The following is a 22,659-nucleotide window of genomic DNA, read 5'->3' as shown; positions in this document are numbered from 1 at the left end:
TGAGGGAATTAAATGCAGCATCTCCAAGTTTGCGGATGACACGAAACTGGGTGGCAGTGTTAGCTGTGAGGAGGATGCTAAGAGGATGCAGGGTGACTTGGATAGGTTGGGTGAGTGGGCAAATTCATGGCAGATGCAATTTAATGTGGATAAATGTGAAGTTATCCACTTTGGTGGCAAAAATAGGAAAACAGATTATTATCTGAATGGTGGCCGATTAGGAAAAGGGGAGGTGCAACGAGACCTGGGTGTCATTATACACCAGTCATTGAAAGTGGGCATGCAGGTACAGCAGGCGGTGAAAAAGGCGAATGGTATGCTGGCATTTATAGCGAGAGGATTCGAGTACAGGAGCAGGGAGGTACTACTGCAGTTGTACAAGACCTTGGTGAGACCACACCTGGAGTATTGTGTGCAGTTTTGGTCCCCTAATCTGAGGAAAGACATCCTTGCCATAGAGGGAGTACAAAGAAGGTTCACCAGATTGATTCCTGGGATGACAGGACTTTCATATGAAGAAAGACTGGATGAACTGGGCTTGTACTCGTTGGAATTTAGAAGAATGAGGGGGGATCTGATTGAAACGTATAAGATCCTAAAGGGATTAGACAGGCTAGATGCAGGAAGATTGTTCCCGATGTTGGGGAAGTCCAGAACGAGGGGTCACAGTTTGAGGATAGAGGGGAAGCCTTTTAGGACCGAGATTAGGAAAAACTTCTTCACACAGAGAGTGGTGAATCTGTGGAATTATCTGCCACAGGAAACAGTTGAGGCCAGTTCATTGGCTATATTTAAGAGGGAGTTAGATATGGCCCTGGTGGCTACGGGGGTCAGGGGGTATGGAGGGAAGGCTGGGGCGGGGTTCTGAGTTGGATGATCAGCCATGATCATAATAAATGGCGGTGCAGGCTCGAAGGGCCGAATGGCCTACTCCTGCACCTATTTTCTATGTTTCTATGTTTCCATCACTGTAGTGTTTAAGTATAAGAAATTGGAACATGAGTGGGCCATTCAGCCCTGTGAGGCACCTCCTGAAAAGTATCATGGTTGTATTTGTGGCAGTATTCAATAGAGTCATATTCAATATAATCATCCAACATTCATGTTTTCTTCTCTGCTTTATTCTAAGAACCCTTGCCTCCCTTACTGATTTAAAAAAAAAACCTATTTCAACTTTGAATACTGAAGGAACTGGCATGTATTCTGATGAATTTCAAGCATAGCCCTTTTGAGAGAAGAAAATCTTCTTCAGCTTTAGATTGAAGCTCCTTTATTCTGAAGCAAGGCGCTCTGTTCCTAGGTTTTATTTTCCATGAGGAGAATCTTTCTGGCATTCATCCTGTCCTACCTCATAAAAGTCGAATGTTTTGAAGAGATATCCTTTCTTTTTTTTTCTAAACTGATTAGTGTAGGATCAATCTGTTCTACCTTTCCATGCCTGGGATCATAACTGCTGAACCTTGACTGAATTTTTGTTATTTTATTGAGATACAACGCAGAATAGGCCTTTCTTGCCTGCACTATCCAGCAACCCTCGATTTAACCCTAGTCTAATCACAGGACAATTTACATTGACCAATTAACCTATTGGACTGTGGGAGGAAACCAGAGCACCTGGAGGAATCCACATGGTCATGGGGAGAACATGCAAGCTTTCTTACAGGGAGCAGTGGAAACTGAACATGGGTTGCTGATGTTGTAAAGCATTGTGCTAGCCACTAGACTACAGTAATGCATCTTAAACATTCCATTGTTCTTTCCCATCCTCTACTGTACCTGAATGCTAGCTTTGCTTCATATAACTTCCAGTGCATCTTAAAACTTCCGGTTTAAGGTGGTACTGCCGAAAGCATGTGAAAGCTCACTGGTGGTTCTAAAGGCAAGAAATTTGACCAAAAGCATTACTAATAACACCTTTTCTGGAGTAAATTGTTGTAAACCATCACTGCAATCAATGAAGAAGCAAGTGGAAGCAAAGCTGATTTGAAAGATGGGCTGTGTGAGTGTATCATAAAGCCAAAGTGTAATGTGTTCACGGGGTCACAGACAGAGTTGATACTGCATTTGAAGTTGGAGTGTGTGTCTGGAGAGGAGTCGATGTGGAAGAGGGTCGATGCCTGTCCACCTAACCAAGGTGCGAGGTTGGATCGCTCCAAACGTTGAGCCAATTTGGTGAGATCAGGAATGGTTTTGGGGTGTGCAGCCCAAGCATTTTGCTGCACTGGGATCTGGGTCCGAGAGCAAGGCACTACCTGGTGCTTGGACAATTTAAATGCTGAGCCAGATAGACTGGAAAATCTGAGTGTCGGGACTGGAGGTGAGGGTCAGGCTGATTTCGCTTGTTCTGCTGTGATGTTCATTCTACTCTCCGTGGCCTCGAGGCTGTTAAGTGTTCTGGCAGCTGTCATCTGAATTTCGCAGTGTTTTTGCTCTGCTAATATGAATTGAGACCAAGGCTTGGGTCTACTCCAGCTGCTCTGGGGAGTGGATCTAAGAACCCAATCTGGTTCACAATGCTGTCGTTTTCTCCTGCATGTGTGTGTGTGTGTGTGTGTTCTCTTTCTCAGCACAGTGGCTATGGTCTCTTTTTAAATTGGGTTCTTCAGGTTTCTTTGTGGCTGCCTGTAGACAAACAAATCTGAAGTTATATAATTTACATATTCTTTGGTAATAAATGTACTTTGAATCTTTGAATATATGAAGGTCCACAGATCTTTTTCTGCTGTGTCTTTCTGCAATTCTCTTCCTTTAACTAAGTCTTTAATAACATCTGCTCTTACTTATTTAACCAATTAATATCTTTTTGAAATAAAAGTGGAAAATGCTGGAAACAGTTAGCAGGTCTGGCAGTACTTGTGGAAGGAAGAACACAGTTAACAACGCAAACAACAGGAATTCTGCAGATGCTGGAAATTCAAGCAACACACATCAAAGTTGCTGGTGAGCGCAGCAGGCCAGGCAGCATCTCTAGGAAGAGGTACAGTCGACGTTTCAGGCTGAGACCCTTCGTCAAACGTCAACTGTACCTCTTCCTAGAGATGCTGCCTGGCCTGCTGCGTTCACCAGCAACTTTGATGTGTGTTACACAGTTAACAATTGAGGTTAAAGCCTCTTAGGATTGAAATAAAGAAACCAAGTTAGTTTCTAATTCATGGAGGGATTGGGGTGGGTAAAGGAAGGAGAAGAGGAATATCTTTGGCGTAAGATCAGGATTAGCTGAGGAATTTATCTAACCAATGACTCAAGTGGCAATTAAAGGAAGAAAAGAAAGAATACATTTGAAATAAGGACAGTTAGAGAATAAACAAAATAACAAAAGTACAAAATGCAGTGCTGTAGGACGTGCCCTACGTAAGGCTAATGTGTAGAGTTCAGCTAAGCCAGTATGGCAAACTTGGAACAGAAATAGCTCGTTCAAACGCAGAGAAAACAATTTACCTGAAGTTGTTGAATTCAGTATTGAGACAGGGCTGCATTGTGCCCAGATGGTTGATGAAATGCTGTTCCTCAAGATTGCTTTGGGCATTATTTTAACAGTGCAGATGGACATGAGTAGAGGTAGGATGGAGAATTAAAATGCTGTGCATCTGGAGCTTCTGAATCACTGTATGATTTAAATACAGGTGGTTTGTGTTGAACAGTTCCCTTCTACCTATTCCAGCTGATACCACTGTAAAGGACTCTTAAAATTGTTATATGTAATTGCTCCTTCTGAAACTACAGTGATTCTGCTTAATCTGACTGATGTTCCAAATACTCTACTATTGCTTCATTGATTCTAACAGTTTTCCAATAATAGACATCAACTGACTGGCCTCGTGATTTTCGCCTCCCATCTTTTTTGTTTGATTAATCACATTGCAAGCTTTCACTTCTCTGGAATCTTGATTTTGGAAATTTCAACTAATGCATCCTTTATGTATGTGGCCACTTGTTTAGGATCCTGGGATACAAAGCATTGGGCATGGGATTATTTGCTTTCAACTCCTTTTAATTTTTCTAATGCTGACTCTGTCTTGTAAAATAATTTCTTCCCTCATTTTTATTATCACAGGATATTTGAGCTACCTTCTGCCACAAAGACGGATGCAAACTATTTACCTTCTCTGGTATTTCCTGGTTCCCCAATACTGTTTCTCCAGTCTTATTCTCTATCAGGCCTGTGTTTATTTTAACTGCCTTCATTTTTATGCTGCTTGCAAAAAAAAAACTCCTATGCTTCTTATTTCCCCTCTTATTTTCTTTGTTTTGTTTGGTTTGGTCATCCTTTGGCTTATGAATTTAAGTCAATGTTTACCTCCAAGTATCTTTTGCCTTTTTTAACCTTTAATATTTAGTTTTCCTAGACCATTGTTGTTTCATCCCTCCAATATTCCAATGAAGAAAGATTCTGTTTTTTTTGGGGGAGTCCTGAATTGTTGCCTAAATGTTTCCCGAGTCTACTGTGGTCAACTATTCTTGTTTCCTTGTAAATCCCTTAAGTTTAATATAATTGTTTCAGACCCAAGTTACTAAATTCTGTCTTGCTATGATCCTTCCTAGGGAATTGAAGTTTATTGAACCTATTTCAGTATACATCCCTGGATTCAGAATAGCTCATTCCCTGATTTCTATTGATTTAAGAAATTCTCCTGAATCTGCTATACTAATTTACATTAAGATTAATATTGTCTATGATTTTTCACTACTTTTTTTGCATGCTCTCATTTCTTGGTTTGTACTTTTCCCTGCAATGTTGTTACTGTTGTCACTGTGGTGTTACCTACACAGCTATCAATTTTTCTTTCCCTTTTTCTTGAAAGTAACTGATACAGTCATATAAGCAGTCGTGTTTAAAGTTTCAGAGCTTACCTAGGCAACTTCCATTTTATTGTATCCATCCAGCATTGTAACTTTATTGAAAAACTGAGGTTTGGAGGTGTGTCTAGTCCTGGTTGTCAAACAGCAATTCAGAAGGATATTCAAGTAGGTTTTGTCCTTTCAGTGTGTTCAGTAGTTTCTGTTTCATTGGGAGTGCATCAGACTTGTAACTGACTGTGTCGGAGCTTCAGCCTCAAAGGCACTTGAACTATATTCTGCTCAGTGTCTCTTGCTGAAGATTGTTGGAAAGTCTTCAATCTTCCACTCAGCTGCTGGGTATTATCATCACTGACATTGAGAATACTTATGAAACTGCCTACTGTTATTCGTTGAAAAGCTAAATACTAAGAAATTTTAAATAGAATCAGAATGCTGGAATACTGAACAGGTCAGGCAGAATGTATGGGGAGGACTTGATTAATGTGTCAATGATTTATCAGAATTTTGACCAGTTTTAGAGAGAAATGCATTCTTGCCCTGTTCACATGTGATACCTGGCTTGATTAATGTTGCTAGCCTTTTCTGATTTCCTCTAGTTAGTTGTTTCCTTGAGTATGTGACTAAATGCGAAAGGTCTTGAGGAACGTGTGAGCGTTTCTTCTGATATTCAGCATCCATCAATGCTTTTACTGTCTCATTTTCTAAATGTAAAAATATTTTGAAGTAGAATTTTTTGAGCTAATCTACAAAACATTGTGCATCATGTCAAATTTTAAAAATTCCAAAGCCTGTCAACAATTTACAGAAAATTAAAAACCAAATTTTGAGGCCGAAGAAGTATTCACCCCTTTGTAATTACTGTGCTAACTTTCCTCGTTAGCAATATATTACTTTGCCAGCTCACCTAATTTGATAATTTAGAAAATTGTAGGATCACCTCTTTTCGATGAATTCATAAGAATAAATACCCCCTTTCTCTGTAAGATTCAACACTATGGTAGGTTTTCAACAGAGCAAAGCAAAATGAGGACAAAGTCAGGGAAATGATAGAAAAGTGCAAATCTGAGGAAGAGGACAAGACCATCTTAAAGGCACTGAACATACCTCAGAGCTCAGTGCAGTCCATTGTGAAAAAAGTGGGGAAAAAATATGAAACCAAAGCCACACTGCCTAGATTAGGACACCCCTCTAAACATAGTCACTGGAGAAGAATGACACTTGTAAGAGAGTCTACTATGATGCCAATAGTCACTTTGAGCTTCAGAAGTCAGTGGCTGCAACTGGAGATGAAGTTCATGGCTCCACAATCTCAACGGTCTTGCGCAAAAGGGTATTTATGTAATAGTAACAAGGAATAAGCCCTGGCTTTTTAAAAAAAAGTATATCCTTGCCCGTAAAGACTTTTGAAAGTGTCACTTAGAAGGTACTGTAAAGATATGGAAGAAGTTCTTTGGGTTGGATAAGACTAAAGTGGAACTTTTTCGGCCTCAACACGAAACAGAACATATGGCATAAGTCTAATATTGCGCATCAGCCAGGTAACACCACCCCTACTGTAAAGTATGGCAGAGGTAGCATCATGCTATGGGGGTGGTTTTCTGCAGCAGGGACTGGAAATCTGGTCAGGATTGATGGGAAGATAAATGCTGCTAAGTACAGAGAGATCCTGGATAAAAACCTGCTAGTCTCTGCCGGAAAGCTTAAACTGGGGATGAAGTTAGTCTTTCAGCAGGGCAATGACCCAAAGCACACTGCCAGAGCAACCAAGAGCAGCTTCAAATGAAGAAAATTGATGTCCTTGAGTGGCCCATTGGGAACTGAAAACCCGATCGAACATCTCTGGCAGGACCTCGAGATTGCTGTCCATTGCTGCTTCCCAGCTAACCTGGCACATGTTGTACAAAGCTAATAGACACTTATCCAAAAAGATTAGTGGCTGTAATAGCTGCAAGAGGTGGTTCAACTAAATACTGACCAAAGGGAGATGAATATTTTTGAAGTGCTGACATTTCAGTCTTTGAATTTTTGTTTTTCATGCTTGACAATTTCCCCGATGTTTGGGCTGTAGAAAAAAGGAGCATGTGATTCACAAATAAAAATTCTTAGTTAAATTGATCAAAATCCCTGGTTGTAGTACTCTAAACTGGAGAGGGTTCAAAGAAGGTTCGTGAAAATGATTCCAGGATTAAATGGCTTGTCATATGAAGAGCTCTTCATAGCTCTGGGCCTGTATTCACTAGAATTCAGAAGAATGAGGGGTAACCTCATTAAAACCTATTGAATGGTGAAAGGCCCTGATAAAGTGGATGTGGAGAGGATGTTTCCAATGGTGGGAGAGTCTTAAGACCAAAATAGAGGGACTGAGATGAGGAATTTCTTTAGCCAGAGAGCAGTGAATCTGTGGAATTCTTTGCCACAGGCAGCTGTGGAGGCCAACTTTATGTACATCTAAGGCAGATGTTAATAGATTCTTGATTGGTCAGGGCATGAAAGAATAGGCGGAGAAGGCAAGAGATTGGGGCCAAGAGGAAAATTGGATTTGCCACGATGAAATGGCAGAGTAGTCTTGATGGGCCAAATGGCCTAATTCTGCTCTGTTATATATGGTCTTATTATGTGAATGAAGGGTTGGGGGCTGAATACTCTTTCAAGGCATGGTGTACGTACAAGACTAGACAATTGGGTTATTTGGATTGCATTTAATACTTAACGGTGTGACAGTGGCACCTTTAAAATGCCAGTACAATCTGTCAATTGTAGAGAAAGGTGTTTGAAGATCAAGCCTCAGATCTGACACAAATTTGTCAGCTGGGCAGCAGTGATTGGTGCTTTTCTGTGGTCCTGATGAAGGATCTTGGCCTGAAATGTTAACTGTTTATTCATTTCCATAGATGCTGCCTGACCTGCTGAGTTACATAGAAATGTAGAAAATCTACAGTACATTACCAGTTCTTTGGCCCACAATTTTGTACCAGCCATGTAACCTACTCTAGAAGCTGCTTAGAATTTTCCTACTGTATAGCCTTATTTTTCTAAGCTCCATGTACCCATCTACGAGTCTCTAAAAAGGCCCTGTTGTGTCACCTCTACCACATTCACTGGCAGTGTGTTCTATGCACCCACCGCACTGTGTCTGGAAAAACTTACCTTTGACATCTCCTTTGTACTGACTTCCAAGCACCTTAAAACTATGCCCCCTTGTATAAGCTATTTCATCTCTGGGGAAAAGACTTCTGGCTATCCACTCGATCAATACCTCTCATCATCTTGTACAGCATTCCTTCGGCATTTTGTGTGTGTTACTCTGGTTTTCCAGCAGCTGCAGAATCTCTTGTCCTTAGAGGACCCTTTTGATTTCAAAGGCATTTGAAGTGCTTTGTGTTAGGCAAAAGGGAATTTGAGCTTTTTTTCAATTAATGGGTGATATTTTCCTTGGTCTTGCCCAGAATCCAAGCTCTGCATGTGATAGTTACCTGCTACCCAGTTCTCTTCTGAATATGAGAGTTAATTGAACTGACTATTCCCAAGAGGCATTGTGTGAAGCAGAGCAGATGGCATATGGTGACTAGCCACTTACTGAGGTATCCATCCTAAAATCTCAATCTTTTGACAGTTCTGGATTTTTTTTAGCAATCGGCTTACATAATATATATGGCAAAAACTGTTGAATCTGCACATTTTGGGCTTTGGTGGGAAAAGAGTTGAAAAACATCTGGAAATCTGCTATTGGATTTTGCTCCTATTAAATACTCCAACACTTTATTGTTCACTTTTTACTTTAGTTGTTACTTGGTATTAAAATACATTTTCCGAAGATCCTGATGAGTTTAGAGTGTGGGGGAAAAAGAGCCACAATATATTGGTGGCTAAAGCGATGAAACCTGTTTTAATCTTTTCAGTATGTCATTTGGTTGATCATGATTTTTTTTGTTTGGAGGATGGAGTGAGGTGATAGGTGGTGAGGGATAAGATGCTAAAAATAAGGATTCTCTCCACATGGAATGGAAATTGCTGGATATGTGTCTGAGTTATTTCTTCAGAATTGCTTAGTTTTTAATCAGTATGGTCGAACTACAGAAACATTTGATTGAGCAAGGAAAGCCATCCCTTGGTAACTTTTTAACCTTAATTCTGTGATGTATTCTGAATTGTTCTGGTCATATGCGACAGTACAATGAGCATTTACTTTCATTTGGATATTATCTTGGTGCAACCTTGAGCAATGCTGTTTAATAAACATGTAAAATAAACATTTTACATTTCAGTTGATCAAGTTAGCTTGGTATACTTGTCAAGGAATTATGGTGAATGAAGTTGTTTGCTTGTGCTACTGTTTCCATGGTGATTTTTTTTCTACACACAAAATGCTGGAGGAACTCAGCAGGTCAGGCAGCATCTACTCAAGACACAAGAACAAAAAAGTGGAGCAAGAGGAGGAAGGACTAGCTGGAAGGTGATATCTGAAGTCTGGCAGATGGGAAAGGTAAAGGGCTGGAGAAGAAGGATTCTGATAGGAGAGGAGTGTGGACCATGGGAGAAAGGGGAAAAGGAGGGCCATCAGAAGGGGGTGATAGATAGGTGAAGAGAAGTGGTAAGAAGGCAGAGTGAGGAATAGAAGATGAGGGAAGTGGGAGAGAAAAAAATTACCCAAAGAGGAATCTCTGTTCATGCCATAAGGTTGGAAGCTACCTTAATTGGAATGAGGTGTTACTCCTCCATCATGAAAGTAGCCTCATTGTGGCAAAAAAGGAGGCCATGAACCGACATTTCAGGATGGGAATAGACCGTCGGGAAATTTTGCTTTTGGCGAATGGAGCAGAGATACTCAGCAAAGCAGTCCCTAATTTACATCAGACCACACCAATGTATAGGAGGCCATATCTGGAGCATTGGATACAATAAACTGACCTAACAGATTTGCAGGTGGAGTGTTGCCTTACCTGAATGGCTGATTGGGGCTCTGAATAGAGGTAAGGGAGGAGTTGAATGGGCAGATGTAGCATTTCTATTGCTTGCCAGGAGGAAGAATAGTGAGGAGGGACAAGCAAATCATGGAGGGAGTGATTCCTGTGGAAAGTGGAGGGTGGGTTTTGGGCGGGGTGGCAGAAGAGCTAAAGATGTGTTTGGTGGTAGGATCCAGTTAAAGATGGCAGAAGTTGATGAGAATGGTGTGTTGGATGTGGAGGCTCATGTGGTGGTAGATGAGGAAACCATGAACTTTGTTGAGGCAGTGAGAAAATGGGGTACTCTTGGTTGTCTCGAAGTGGAGGAGATGCAGGCGAAGGCAGGATCAGTGGTGGTGGAAAGGAAACCCTGTTCTTTGAATGAGGACATCTCTGTTGTTCTGGAAGGGAAAGCCTCATCCCGGGAGCAGATGTGGTTGAGATGAAGGAACTGAGAAAAGGGAATAGTATTTTTACAGGAGATGGTGTGGGAAGAGCTATTGTCAAGATTTCCCTGGAAATTGGTGAATTATAAAAGATGTGAGTAGACAGTTTTTCTCCAGAGATGGGGACAGAGAGATCGAGAAAGGGGACGGAGGAGTCAGAAATGGGCCAAGTGAATTTCAGGGCAGTCTGGAAGTTGGAGGCATAGTTGATGAAATAGACGAGGTCTGCATGTGTGCATGAAGCAGTGCAATGCAGTTGACAATGTAGAACAAGAAAAATTGGAGAGCAATAATAGGGAAGGCCAGGAACTTGAACTGTTCTACATATTGATTACATAAGTATTTACCCCCTCCCCCCCTTAATACAACACACCAAATCATTACTGGTGCAGCCAATTGGTTTTAGAAGTCACATAATCAGTTAAACGGAGATCTGGAGATCTACTTTTGTGGACCTGTGTGCAGTCAAGGTGTTTCAGGTGATTGTAGTAAAAATACACCTGTATCTGGAAGGTCCGACAGCTGGTGAGTCAGTATCCTGACAAAAACTACATCATGAAGGCAAAAGAACACTCCAAGCAACTCTGCAGAAAGGTTTTTAAAAAGCACATCAAGAGATGGAGACGAAGATTTTCAAGTCACTGAATATCTCGGAGTACAGTTAAGTCAGTCATCAGGTGGCAGGCTATCCTCAAAAACTGAGTATGCAAGAGGGGAACTAGTGATGGAGGCCAGCAAGAGACCTATGACAAGTTTCAGTGGCTAAAATGGGAGAGACTGTGCATACAACAACTGTTGCCCGGTTGCTTCACCAGTCGCAGCTTTATGGGAGAGTGGCAAAAAGAAAGCCACTGTTGGGAAAAAAAAATAGAAGGCATGTGGGAGACTCTGAAGTCAGCTAGAAGAAGGTTTTATGGACCTGTCCATCAGATGAAGCTAAACATGGCACATCAACAAAGACACACCATCCCTACTGTGAAGCATGGTGGTGGCTGCATCATACTGTGGGGATGCTTCACTGCAACAGGCCCTGGAAGGCTCGAGAAGATAGAGGGTAAAATAAATACAGGAAATTACAGGGCAGTCTGCAAGAGCAGCGGTCCCCAACCACCGGGCCGCAAAGCATGTGCTACCGGGCCGCGAGGAAATGATATGAGTCAGCTGCACCTTTCCTCATTTCCTGCCACGCACTGTTGAACTTGAACATAGGGTTGCCAACTGTCCTGTATTTGCCGGGACATCCCATATATGGTTAAATTGGTTTGTCCCATACAGCACCACCCTTGTCCTGTATTTCCCCCGCTAAGGTAGAGCGTTCCTATGAAACCTTTCGTGCTGAAATGGCGTAAAGCGAAGAAGCAATTACCATTAATTTATATGGGAAAAATTTTTGAGTGTTCCCAGACCCAAAAAATCACCAACCAAATCATACCAAATAACACACAAAACCTAAAATAATACTAAGATATAGTAAAAGCAGGAATAATATGATAAATACACAGCCTATATAAAGTAGGAATAATGTAGGTGTAGTGTAGTTTCACTGAACAGAATCACCTAAAACTGATTTGTGGAAAAAAAGATCAGCACATACGCACATGCGCACGTCACGCACGCACACAAGGCTTCATGGTCATGGTTGTCTTTCTTGGGGTAAACTGTAAGTGTCCCGTATTTGATTGCTACTTTTGTCCCTTATTTGGGAGTGAGAAAGTTGGCAACCCTAATTGTAAAAGACATGTTGAGGTGAGTTTAACCCTACTCGAACACCCCCCCCCACCCCCCCCCCCCACCCGGGTCGGCTGGTCTGCAAGAATATTGTCAATATTAAACCAGTTGGCAGTGCAAAAAAGATTGGGGACCCCTGTGCAAGAGCACTGCGCCTTGGGAGAAGTTTGTTTTCCAGCAAGACAATGACCCCAAGCATAAAGCCAAAGCTACACCAGAATGGCTTAAAAACAACAAATGTAATGTCCTGGAGTGGCCAAATTGGAGTCCAGACTTCAATCCAATTGAGAATTTGTGGCTGGACTTGAAAAAGGCTGTTCACTCACGATCCCCATGCAATCTGACGGAGCTTGAGCAGTTTTATAAAGAAGAATGGGGAAAAATTGCAGTGTCCAGATGTGTAAAGCTGATCGAGACCTATCCACACAGACTCAAAGGCTGTAATTGCTGCCAAAAGTGCATCTAGTAAATACTTGCTTGAAGGGAGTGATTACTTATGCAATCAGTTGTTTTGTGTTTTATATTTGTAATTAATTTAGATCACTTTGTAGAGATCCATTTTCATTTTGACATGAAAGTCTTTATCTGTTAATCAGTGTCAAAAAAAACCAAATTAAATCTGTGATTCAATGTTGTAAAACAATAAAACATGACAACTTCTGGGTGGGGGGGTGTCAAATACTTTTTAAAGGCACTGCAGATATTGGGTAGGAGGTAGAAATGAGCAGTGTGGGATAAGAGAACTGAGTTTAATGGCAGTGCTTGGGAGTTCTCGAGTTGATGAGGATAGTGATGGTGTCAGAGACAATTGTTTGCAGTTCTCCCAATGTGGCCTCCTCTACATTTGTGAGACCCATTGTAACATGGTGGTCTGCTTTGTCAAGCACCTTTGCTCCATCCACCAAAAGCAGAATTTCCCAGTGGCCAACCATTTAAATTCGTATCCTCAGTCCTGTTTCAATATGTCGGTCCAGGGCCACAGTCTCTTCTATGCTCCACTCTGGCCTCTTATCTCTCCTCACCTGCCTATTACCTAGCCCTGGTACCCCTCCTTTCCTTTCCCCCCATGGTCCACTCACTTCTATCAGATTCTTCCAAGTTTAAGTTCAAGTTCAATTGTCATTGAACCATACATGAATACTTATAAATATAGCCAAACGAAACAGCATTACTCCAACCCTATTCCTTTCCCACCCTCCTGGCTTCACCTCTAGATAGCCCCCCCCTCCCCTCCCCTCCCCTCACCTTTTTATTCTGGCATCTTCCTCTTTCCTTTCCGGTCCTGAAGAAGGCTCTTGACCAGAAACGTCAACGATTTATGCATTTCCATAGATGCTGCCTCACCTGCTGAGCTCCTTCAGAATTTTGTGTGTTGCACTGGATTTCTAGCATCTGCAGAATCTTGTATTGATCATTTTTTAAAAAAGCCAACACTACCTGTGATGATATTGCTGTCAAGGTAAACACGTTAACATTGTTCTTTCCAGAGGTAGTGCACTGAACAAAATAGAGGCCAGTTGCCTGAGGGGCCTGATTATTTGTATCAGGGTAATTCTGTAGACTCATAAACCATTTGCATTTGGGGCAAGTTTTGCTGCGTTAAATAGGCAAAAAAAAACAGTGGTGTCAGGCAGAGCCAGATGTATAAAGGCAATAAAAAGGGTGGAGAGAGAGAGAGAGGCAGAGGGATGTATATAGGCAACGTTTGGGTTGGGGGAACAGTTGTAGGTACACTACCTTTTGTTGGGTTAGGATCTGCATGGATACATTAGTCTCTGGCTCAACCCATATTTATGCTGAAATAAACCCTTTTATATTGTAGGCCTCTGTAGGCAGTGTCTTTTGTTCTTAGGGGGAAATAAAATGATTAAACCAGCCTATTAATTTAGGCTAGGTGATGTTTAAACTCATTAATTTGTGCAGTGTGTCTAGCTTTAACCATTATGTAAATCATAAATGACAACTTTGAAAGCTGGGCTCTGGAAGCTGCAGAAACGTGGTAAACATACCAGAGTTCGTTATCTTGCTAAATGGTCTTGTGTTTCATATTGTGTATGCTATCAGGAAATGTAATTGAACAGCGATAGTTGTGATCATGACTTTTGGGCAACTGCAAGTGGATGGTTTTATATTACTACACATCATGGGTCAACCTCAAGATATAAAGGCACCCCTCCATGGAATTATTTCAGCAAAATAATTACAGTTGTATTATTGCAATGGCTTTAATTATGTCACACTGAATGTAAACGTGCTTTTGCTCCTGCTTATCTTAACTTTCCCTTTGTTCCCCAGTCAACCACACTATCTTCCTTTGCAGGACTAGTTACGTAATTTGGGTCTCAGCTGTATGTTTTTAAATACTGTCTCATTTTGTCTGACATTTTATTTCCCTGCTTAACCACAGATATAAAAAATCTGTTCCTATTAGCTGTAGATACAAAGATTGGAAGACATTGTTGTATAATTTTGAATAAGTGGTGGGTGGTGGGGTAATGAGGAACAATTTGTAAAATGAAGTTACCTGGAGCTTGCTAAATATGACTGTCATGAAGACAGATGATCAATGACTTCAAAAGGAAATTTTAGGGAAATTTGCAGAGCTACAGAATTAGATTGGGACTTGACTTTACTGAGAGCAAGTGGCCTTCTGTGGTGTGATGACCATGACTGTACTACTATTTACAGCTGACCCTTTCCCTATTTCCTGCTGATAAGTTGTTCATCATTAACATCTTTAGGTTCTGATAAAATGTTAAAGTTCTAGATTTTTAACTTTCATCCCCCCACAAATGCTGCCTGTCCTGTGTTTTCATTATTAGTTTCATCTTGGATTTCTAAAGCTTGCAGTATTTCGCTGTTTGAAATGTAATTGACTAGTTGATATCAGAAAACTCATCCACTGCAAGAAATGCAAAAGATGGCTTGTACAAAGTTAAATGCGTTAGGGAGTTCTGAGCTAGAGAGGGGAGAAATGTGAAGGGGGATCAGAATTTTCACACAATGTGGTGATTATCTAGAGGTAGTAAAAACAGATAAAAGCACAGTCTTTGAGTTACTTGAATAAGTGCTAGAATGACAACATGGTAATCATGGATAGGTGGGCCAAAGGGTCCATTTCTGAGCTATATGATTCTATGTTCAAGCAGAGATGTTTCATAATGGTTTTATTTCTGTATAGCAAAGGAAAATGTGGCTTTCTCCTTTGTTTCAAAAATAAAACCATACCCACGCATGAGTAACCTTGGAAAGAGTGCAATTCTAATTAAAGTTACCGGACTTTTCCCCTCTGTAATAACATTGTTTATTAATCCATATGTCCACCTGTACATACACAGGTATACCTCATTGTATATAATTCACGATTATTTACGCTATTGTTTTGTTTGCTTTTTGATTCTGTACAGCGAGTGCTCAGGGAAACCGGCATCAAATTCCCTGTACGTGTCCACATACTTGGCGATAATAAAGGATTCTGATTCCGATTCATATGTGCGAATTATAAATTACATAAGATAAAGTAAATACTATTTCTCAAGGAATCTTTTTATCTGCTGTCTGTTCCTTGTGTATCATTTCATATTCTTGCTCTGATTCTGAGCATTCAGTTCTGACTCATCAGAGATGGAAATTTTACCTGGTCCTTGGTATGATTGCATGACTGATCATTATTGAAGTTAATTTTGATCCTGTTTGGGTTAGGTTATAATTTGTTTAACGTACTGCTAAATACAAAAGACTGTTCAACAAGGCTGGGATTTCCACAATTTGTTAATAAGTTTTGGCACCACATTACCTGTAATTTCATTTCTCTTCTCTTTCTCTTCCCCCCCCCCCCCACCCCATTGTTCCCCTGTTACTTCGTTACTTTGTAAAAGCAATGTTCAGATAACTGGACAGAAAATTTATCAGGGGCAAAGGTAAAAACTGAAACTACTTTTTGCATTTTAAATTCCTGAATAATTCTAAACTTCGGTATTTTTGAAAGATCGAAATCGGGTTTATCATCCTTATCTTGAATGATGTGAAACTTGTTTTGTGGCAGCAGTAACGAGCAAAGGCATACAATTACTAATAATTTAAAAATACATATTGCAGAAGAAGGGAGTATTGTTAGTAATCATGGACTATTCAAAAATCTGATGACGGAAGGGAATAAGCTGTTTCTGAATCATTGGGTGCGAGTCTTTAGGCTCCTGTACCTCCTTTCTGACAGTCGTAAAAAGAAGAGGGCCTGTCCCATATGGTGTTGGTCCTTAATAATAGGTGCTGCCTTCTTGAGGCACTGTTTCTCTTAACATGTTCTCGATGGTGTGGACGGTGGAGTCGACAACCCTCTGCACTCCTATGCCTTGGAACCATCATACCAGATTGTGATGCAGTCAGTGCGAATGCTCTCCACTATACCTCAATAGAAATTTACAGGAGTATTTGATAACAAACTAAATATTACTAACTGAGGAGAATCATTGGCATACTGCCTTCATTATTGCATCATTGTGTTGGGCTCATGGCCCAAGGATGTTGACACCCAGGAAGCTGCTAACTGCTGATGCCTCAATGAGGCATGTTCTTTTGACTTCCCCTTTCTGGTCCTCAGTGAGTTCCTCCGTCTTGCTGACCTTAAGTACAAGATTGTTACGCCACTTAAGCAGCTAATCTATCTCACTCCAACACATCACTTAGTTGCCAAATGAGATTTTACCAACATCAGTGGTGTCATCTGCAAATTTATAAATGGCATTTGAGCTGTGCCTAGCTACACAGTCATGAGTGTAGAGAGAGTAAAGCAGTGGGCTGTGCACACATCCTTGAGTTGCCCCTGTGATGATTGTCAGCCAGGAGAGATTATCACCAATGCTACTGACTGTTCTACAATGAGGAAGCAGAGGATCAGGTGTCTTTGGACTAATTACAATAAGCTGTCAGTCATTTTGGTAGTCCGAGTTTGCTCTGAGTTTGTTGGCCGTCCAGTGTTTAAAATCTGGCTCAGGACGGTGAATGTGAGTAGAGGCTGTATGCTGTTGTATCTGCAATATCATGTACAGCAAGAATTGCAACTTTGTTATAATTAGCAAATTATTTTGTGGATTAATAATACATAAAGCAGTTCTTGTAATCGCGGATTGAGTTAATTATGATTCAGGGACTTTTTGACATTTAAGTAATTTTTGAATTATCAAGAGTATAATACAAAATTGTTTATTTTTTTCAGCATGGAGTTATATGTAATAATTTAATTCTGTTGTAGCTTCTGTAAGTTTTTTGCATTTCAGTAAAGATTGAACTGCTGCCACATTCAGTTTGCTGAATGGCTAGAATGCTTTCTAATTCAAAAAATTATCTAAGATATGTTATGGGGGATTTAAAAAAAATGAAACACATATTCTTACTTGGATTTTATTGTATCAGAATTAACTTATCAGCTGAATTTGTGAATATTGGTACTATTTTGTTCTACTGAAATTAGGAAGTATGTCTTTTTTTACTGAGAGGTTTTGATCTGATTAATTAAAAAAGGTACTATCAAGATGCAATGGGTAATTGTAAAAGAAATGGTATTTTAGACATTATTGCAAGGGAGATGGAGTTAGGATGTATTGCTCTAGATTCGTCACGCCAAAACTTGAACCAAAGGGTTTCATTTTAGTGAGCTGCAATGAGACATTAAGATAGCATTTGGGGAGATGAAACATAAACTGCAATGGTTGAAGTCATATCTTGCATAAAGATGCTTGTGGATTTTGGAGTTTAGTTATCCAGTTTGCAAGGCATAATGCAAACATTCCTCATGATGATATCCAAGGACCCATTCTTAGGGCAGTGTTTGCTTTAATGACCATCTATCAGAAGATCAGAAGCAGGGATGTTCAGTTTCATTCCCAGTTTTTGAGCAAATAAATGAAGCCAGATTTGCATGGAGAAAGTCCCTGACAATTTTCAACGACAAGCTTTTCAGTGCCAGGCTGTATTTGTGAAGTGCAAGACAAAGGCTGCATATCCTGCAGAAAATGTGCATGAGCCCTTCATTCATTTTCATTTTATGAACAGCTTTTATGTAAATATTGTCAGCTTTTCTCTTTATTGTAAGATTCTGATGTGCAGGTCCACTCCCGGTTATAAAATCCTGACTTGTGTATAGTCCATACATATGATTGAGCATATGGGGAAACTGGTGGGATGGCTTTGCCTGCTGCTGCAGAGCCCCTGGCAGCTTTGTCATATGGGAACTTGGTTTGTTGCAAAGTTATTGCATCTGGCAGAATCTGGTTGTTATATTCCCTATTTTAATTATACTTTGCCTTTGATTGGCCTATATTGTCTTTTAAATCCATAGTCTGGTGGCAGCATTTCTAAATTAAGAACTGTGTGGGCACTGAGCAGTTCTCTGGCATCTTGTCATGACTTGAGTAGAACCTGTATGTAGAGTAACATGGAGGGCCCATTATTTAAAAGCCTGTGGCATAATACATTACTTCTGAAAGTTGTGGCTCATACATTGGCCTTATTCAGAATGAACAAAAATGCACAAAATTGCTGTTCAGTCTTTAACATGGAGGCAGAATTATGTTAATCAGCCAAGTGGAGTTTTGATGAATGCAAAACAAACAGTGAACACTAGAGGAAGTTTGTGGAGCACAATCTTGAAAAAATCAATTGCATGTGTGAATCTACTCAGTTTTGGTGTTGGGGTGGTAGAAGCTTAATTCTCTTTTAAGGCTTGAACATTCATGGAAATTAGCAGCTGATTTGCATCACCGTCATTTCACAATTGCTTGTTTTGGACACCATTGTTACAGCTTGCAGTTGATTCTGAGGTTGTAATTTGACCAGACAGACCTGGCTGGTGGCGTAGTGCCATCGGTGCCGGACTTCGGGACGAAAGGTCCCGAGTTCGAATCCAGCCAGCTCCCCTGCATGCTTTTCATCTGTGCTGGGTTATAAGCTGGTGATCTCTTTGGAAACTCACCCGGCAGAAGGCAATGCTGTAACTTGCCTCGTACGCTGTTCCACACTACGTCAGAGAGGCGTGGAGGGAAATTGTCCGCTAACCAGAGAAACCCTAGATGCGACGTACAAAAAAAATTTGATCATATAGTAATGTATTTTTTAATCTATTTATTGTTTTCTTGGTGCATATAATTTTGTAGTCAATTGCTGTTCTGCAATATTGTATGGTGTTCAACAGTAGTTGACAAATCGTGTTGCTCTTTATTTGCTAAAGCAAGTGTAGTATTTTACCATCTGGATCAGAGTTGAATTCAAATTGACTTCATGAAGATACTGAAGCTAAGGAAAATTACAGTAGAGTGTTTCTGTGTTGAATCATTGGGTGAGACTTGCATTTTGGCAGGCAGTTCTTGTATGGGTTTTTACTTTCAATTTGAATACATGCAAAACTTGAATATTATGTAGTCATTTTTCTTAAGTGAAGGTGCCTCACTATTTTTCTGATCAGTTAAAAAGTAGGATGTCGCATGTGCAGAAGTCAAAATAAAATACTGGACAGACACAAAATATAATTAGTCTGATGAAACATTGGCCTTCAATTTGATCTGGAAATTCTAGAATATGAGTGGAATTTTTAGTCTACAGAATTGTAATTGAACCTGTGAAATAAAAGAAGAATGCTGGGACCATCGATGAGGAAAGAAGCCATGTTTTGATTTTATCTTTCATCAGAAATGGCGGGGGGGGGTGTGGGGGGAGGATGTGTTGGGGAATAATTTTTTTTTTCAAAATCCCTATTGTCCAAGGCCGGTTGGTGACGTAGTGGCATCAACCCTGGACTTCGGAGCGAAGGCTCCCTTGCACACTTTCTATCCATGCTGGGTTGAGTGTCGAGCTAGCAACTCGGCCTTGTAAAAGTAAGAAAGCCTGCTTAAAAAAAAAAATGCCGTCATGACAGCATTCCGATGACTCCACTTGGAGTTAAGGGTTTTCTTCTTCTATTGTCCAAGCATTTGTACCTCCACTATGTAGGCTTAGACTTGGTGTCCGCTTTTGTTAATGAATGCAGTTGTCCCCAATTTTATGTTTGCCTTTTGCGAACAAGTAAAGAAATGGTTGAATGAAAGCAGCTAAACCTACTAGCAAGATCCTGTGTGGTATCAGGCCCATGTGCAGAATAATCTGGACATGTAAGATGGTCAGAACAAATACTGCTTAAGGAACAGCTGAAAATTTTTGACAAAAGGCAAAGCCATGGCTTCATTTTCCACATGTCTCCAGTACAGAGTGCAAAGGGTACAGGAGAAAATTATGCTGTTGAATCTTATAAGATGAATGGCAATGGATGGTGGGGGTAGTTAAGACTACTTATAGTTGATCATTTTCTAACACTTGTGTGAATATTAGACACTACTTATTATTTCAGTCCTGAATTTATCAGTCTAGCTGCAGGTGGGCACATCTTCCTTAATTATACGAGGTGACACAAATGTAACTGAGCAAGGAAATGATTAGCAAATGTCAATGTTTGTCAACAAATATCAACAGGAAAGCAAGGTCATTGATAAAGGATCTGGTGGTTGGAACGTGAACATTTTCCTTTAGCTCCTTACAGTTTTTTTTTGTTTGAGACTGGGGTAGGTCACTCTGGGTTTATTTTTGCTTGTCCACTTTTGGGCCAAGTCTATAATAAAGTCTGGTATTGTGATATTGCCCCATTTGGTTTCTTCCAAGATGGAATGTCTTTGGTAATAAGTATTACTTGAAAGCTCACCTTGTGAGCCTCTCAATATATTATTTGAAGCGGCAGTAATGATGACCATGATGCTGTAGTTTTGAATTTGCATGTTGGCCAAACTTATGACCAATTTTCTTTAAAAGATTTGCAGGGGGATGGAAACTATAGTACCAGAGCAGATAGTGGAGTAGGGTTGAAAATAAATGATGTTAAAAGTTCATTTAAAGTCACAAATAGAAGGGTTGTGTGTGGTGGCAATAATTTTCTGAGGTGTGTCTGTTTCAATGCAAGGAGTATTGTGCAAAGGCTGACTAGCTGAGTGCGTGGATTGACACATGGAATTACGACATTATAGCCATTAGTGAAACCATAAGACCAAGGAGCAGAAGTAGGCCATTTGGCCCATTGAGTCTGCTCCGCCATTTTATCATGAGCTGATCCATTTTATCCTATTTAGTCCCACTGCCCCACCTTCTCACTATAACCTTTGATGCCCTGGCTACTCAGATACCTATCAATCTCTGCCTTAAATACGCCCAATGACTTGGCCTCCACTGCTGCCCGTGGCAACAAATTCCATAGATTCACCATCCTCTGACTAAAAAAATTTCTTCGCATTTCTGTTCTGAAAGGGCGCCCTTCAATCCTGAAGTCATGCCCTCTTGTGCTAGACTCCCCCATCATGGGAAACAACTTTGCCATATCCACTCTGTCCATGCCTTTTAACATTCAAAATATTTCTATGAGGTCTCCCCTCATTCTTCTAAACTCCAAGGAATACAGTCCAAGAGCAGACAAACGTTCCTCATATGTTAACCCTCTCATTCCCGGAATCATTCTCGTGAATCTTCTCTGTACCCTCTCCAACGTCAGCACATCCTTTCTTAAATAAGGAGACCAAAACTGCCCACAGTACTCCAAGTGAGGTCTCACCAGTGCCTTATAGAGCCTCAACATCACATCCCTGCTCCTATACTCTATTCCTCTAGAAATGAATGCCAACATTGCATTCGCCTTCTTCACTACTGACTCAACCTGGAGGTTAACTTTAAGGGAATTCTGTACGAGGACTCCCAAGTCCCGTTGCATCTCCGAACTTTGAATTCTTTCCCCATTTAAATAATAGTCTACCCGTTTATTTTTTCTGCCAAAGTGCATAACCATACACTTTCCAACATTGTATTTCATTTGCCACTTCTCTGCCCATTCTTCCAATCTATCCAAGTCTCTCTGCAGACTCTCCATTTCCTCAGCACTACCGGCCCCTCCACCTGTCTTCGTATTGTCAGCAAACTTAGCCACAAAGCCATCTATTCCATAATCCAGATCGTTGATGTACAATGTAAAAAGAAGCGGCCCCAACACTGATCCCTGTGGAACACCACTGGTAACGGGCAGCCAACCAGAATAGGATCCCTTTATTCCTACTCTCTGTTTCTTGCCAATCAGCCAACGCTCTATCCACGTATGTAACTTTCCTGTAATTCCATGGGCTCTTATCTTGTTAAGTAGCCTTACGTGTGGCACCTTGTCAAAGGCCTTCTGAAAATCCAAATATACAACATCCACTGCATCTCCCTTGTCTAGCCTACTGGTAATTTCCTCAAAAAATTGTAATAGGTTTGTCAGGCAGGATTTTCCTTTAAGGAATCCATGCTGAGTTCTGCCTATCTTGTCATATACCTCCAGGTACTCTGTAACCTCATCCTTGACAATCGACTCCAACAACTTCCCAACCACCGACGTCAAGCTAACAGGTCTATAATTTCCTTTTTGCTTCCTTGCCCCCTTCTTAAATAGCGGAGTGACATTTGCAATCTTCCAGTCTTCCGGAACCATGCCAGAATCTATCGACTTTTGAAAGATCATCGCTAATGCCTCTGCAATCTCCACAGCTACTTCCTTCAGAACACGAGGGTGCATTCCATCTGGTCCAGGAGATTTATCTACCTTTAGCCTATTCAGCTTCCTGAGTACTTTCTTTGTCGTAATTGTGACTGCTCACACTTCTCTTCCCTGCCACCCTTGAGTGTCCGGTATCCTGCTGTCTTTC

General features: G+C 40.7%; 1 protein-coding gene across 4 annotated transcripts in view; it reads left to right on the top strand.

Annotated features, from left to right (window-relative positions):
- Positions 1 to 22,659, top strand: part of rbpjb (recombination signal binding protein for immunoglobulin kappa J region b) — a 138,580-nt gene that overhangs the window by 24,810 nt on the left and 91,111 nt on the right. Inside the window, exon 1 of one of the 4 annotated variants that reach the window (XM_072252928.1) lies at positions 16,742 to 16,920. The exons of the other annotated variants lie outside the window; for them this stretch is intronic. Within the exon in view, the coding sequence (XP_072109029.1) occupies positions 16,919 to 16,920 (2 nt within the window). The 5' untranslated portion in view covers positions 16,742 to 16,918. Of the gene's footprint in view, positions 1 to 16,741; positions 16,921 to 22,659 lie in introns of those variants that run through there. 4 annotated transcript variants of the gene reach the window in all.

The sequence above is a fragment of the Mobula birostris genome, chromosome 3 (assembly GCF_030028105.1).
Source record: "Mobula birostris isolate sMobBir1 chromosome 3, sMobBir1.hap1, whole genome shotgun sequence".
Taxonomy (NCBI): Eukaryota; Metazoa; Chordata; class Chondrichthyes; order Myliobatiformes; family Myliobatidae; genus Mobula; species Mobula birostris.
This window is presented reverse-complemented; position numbering and strand designations above follow the sequence as displayed.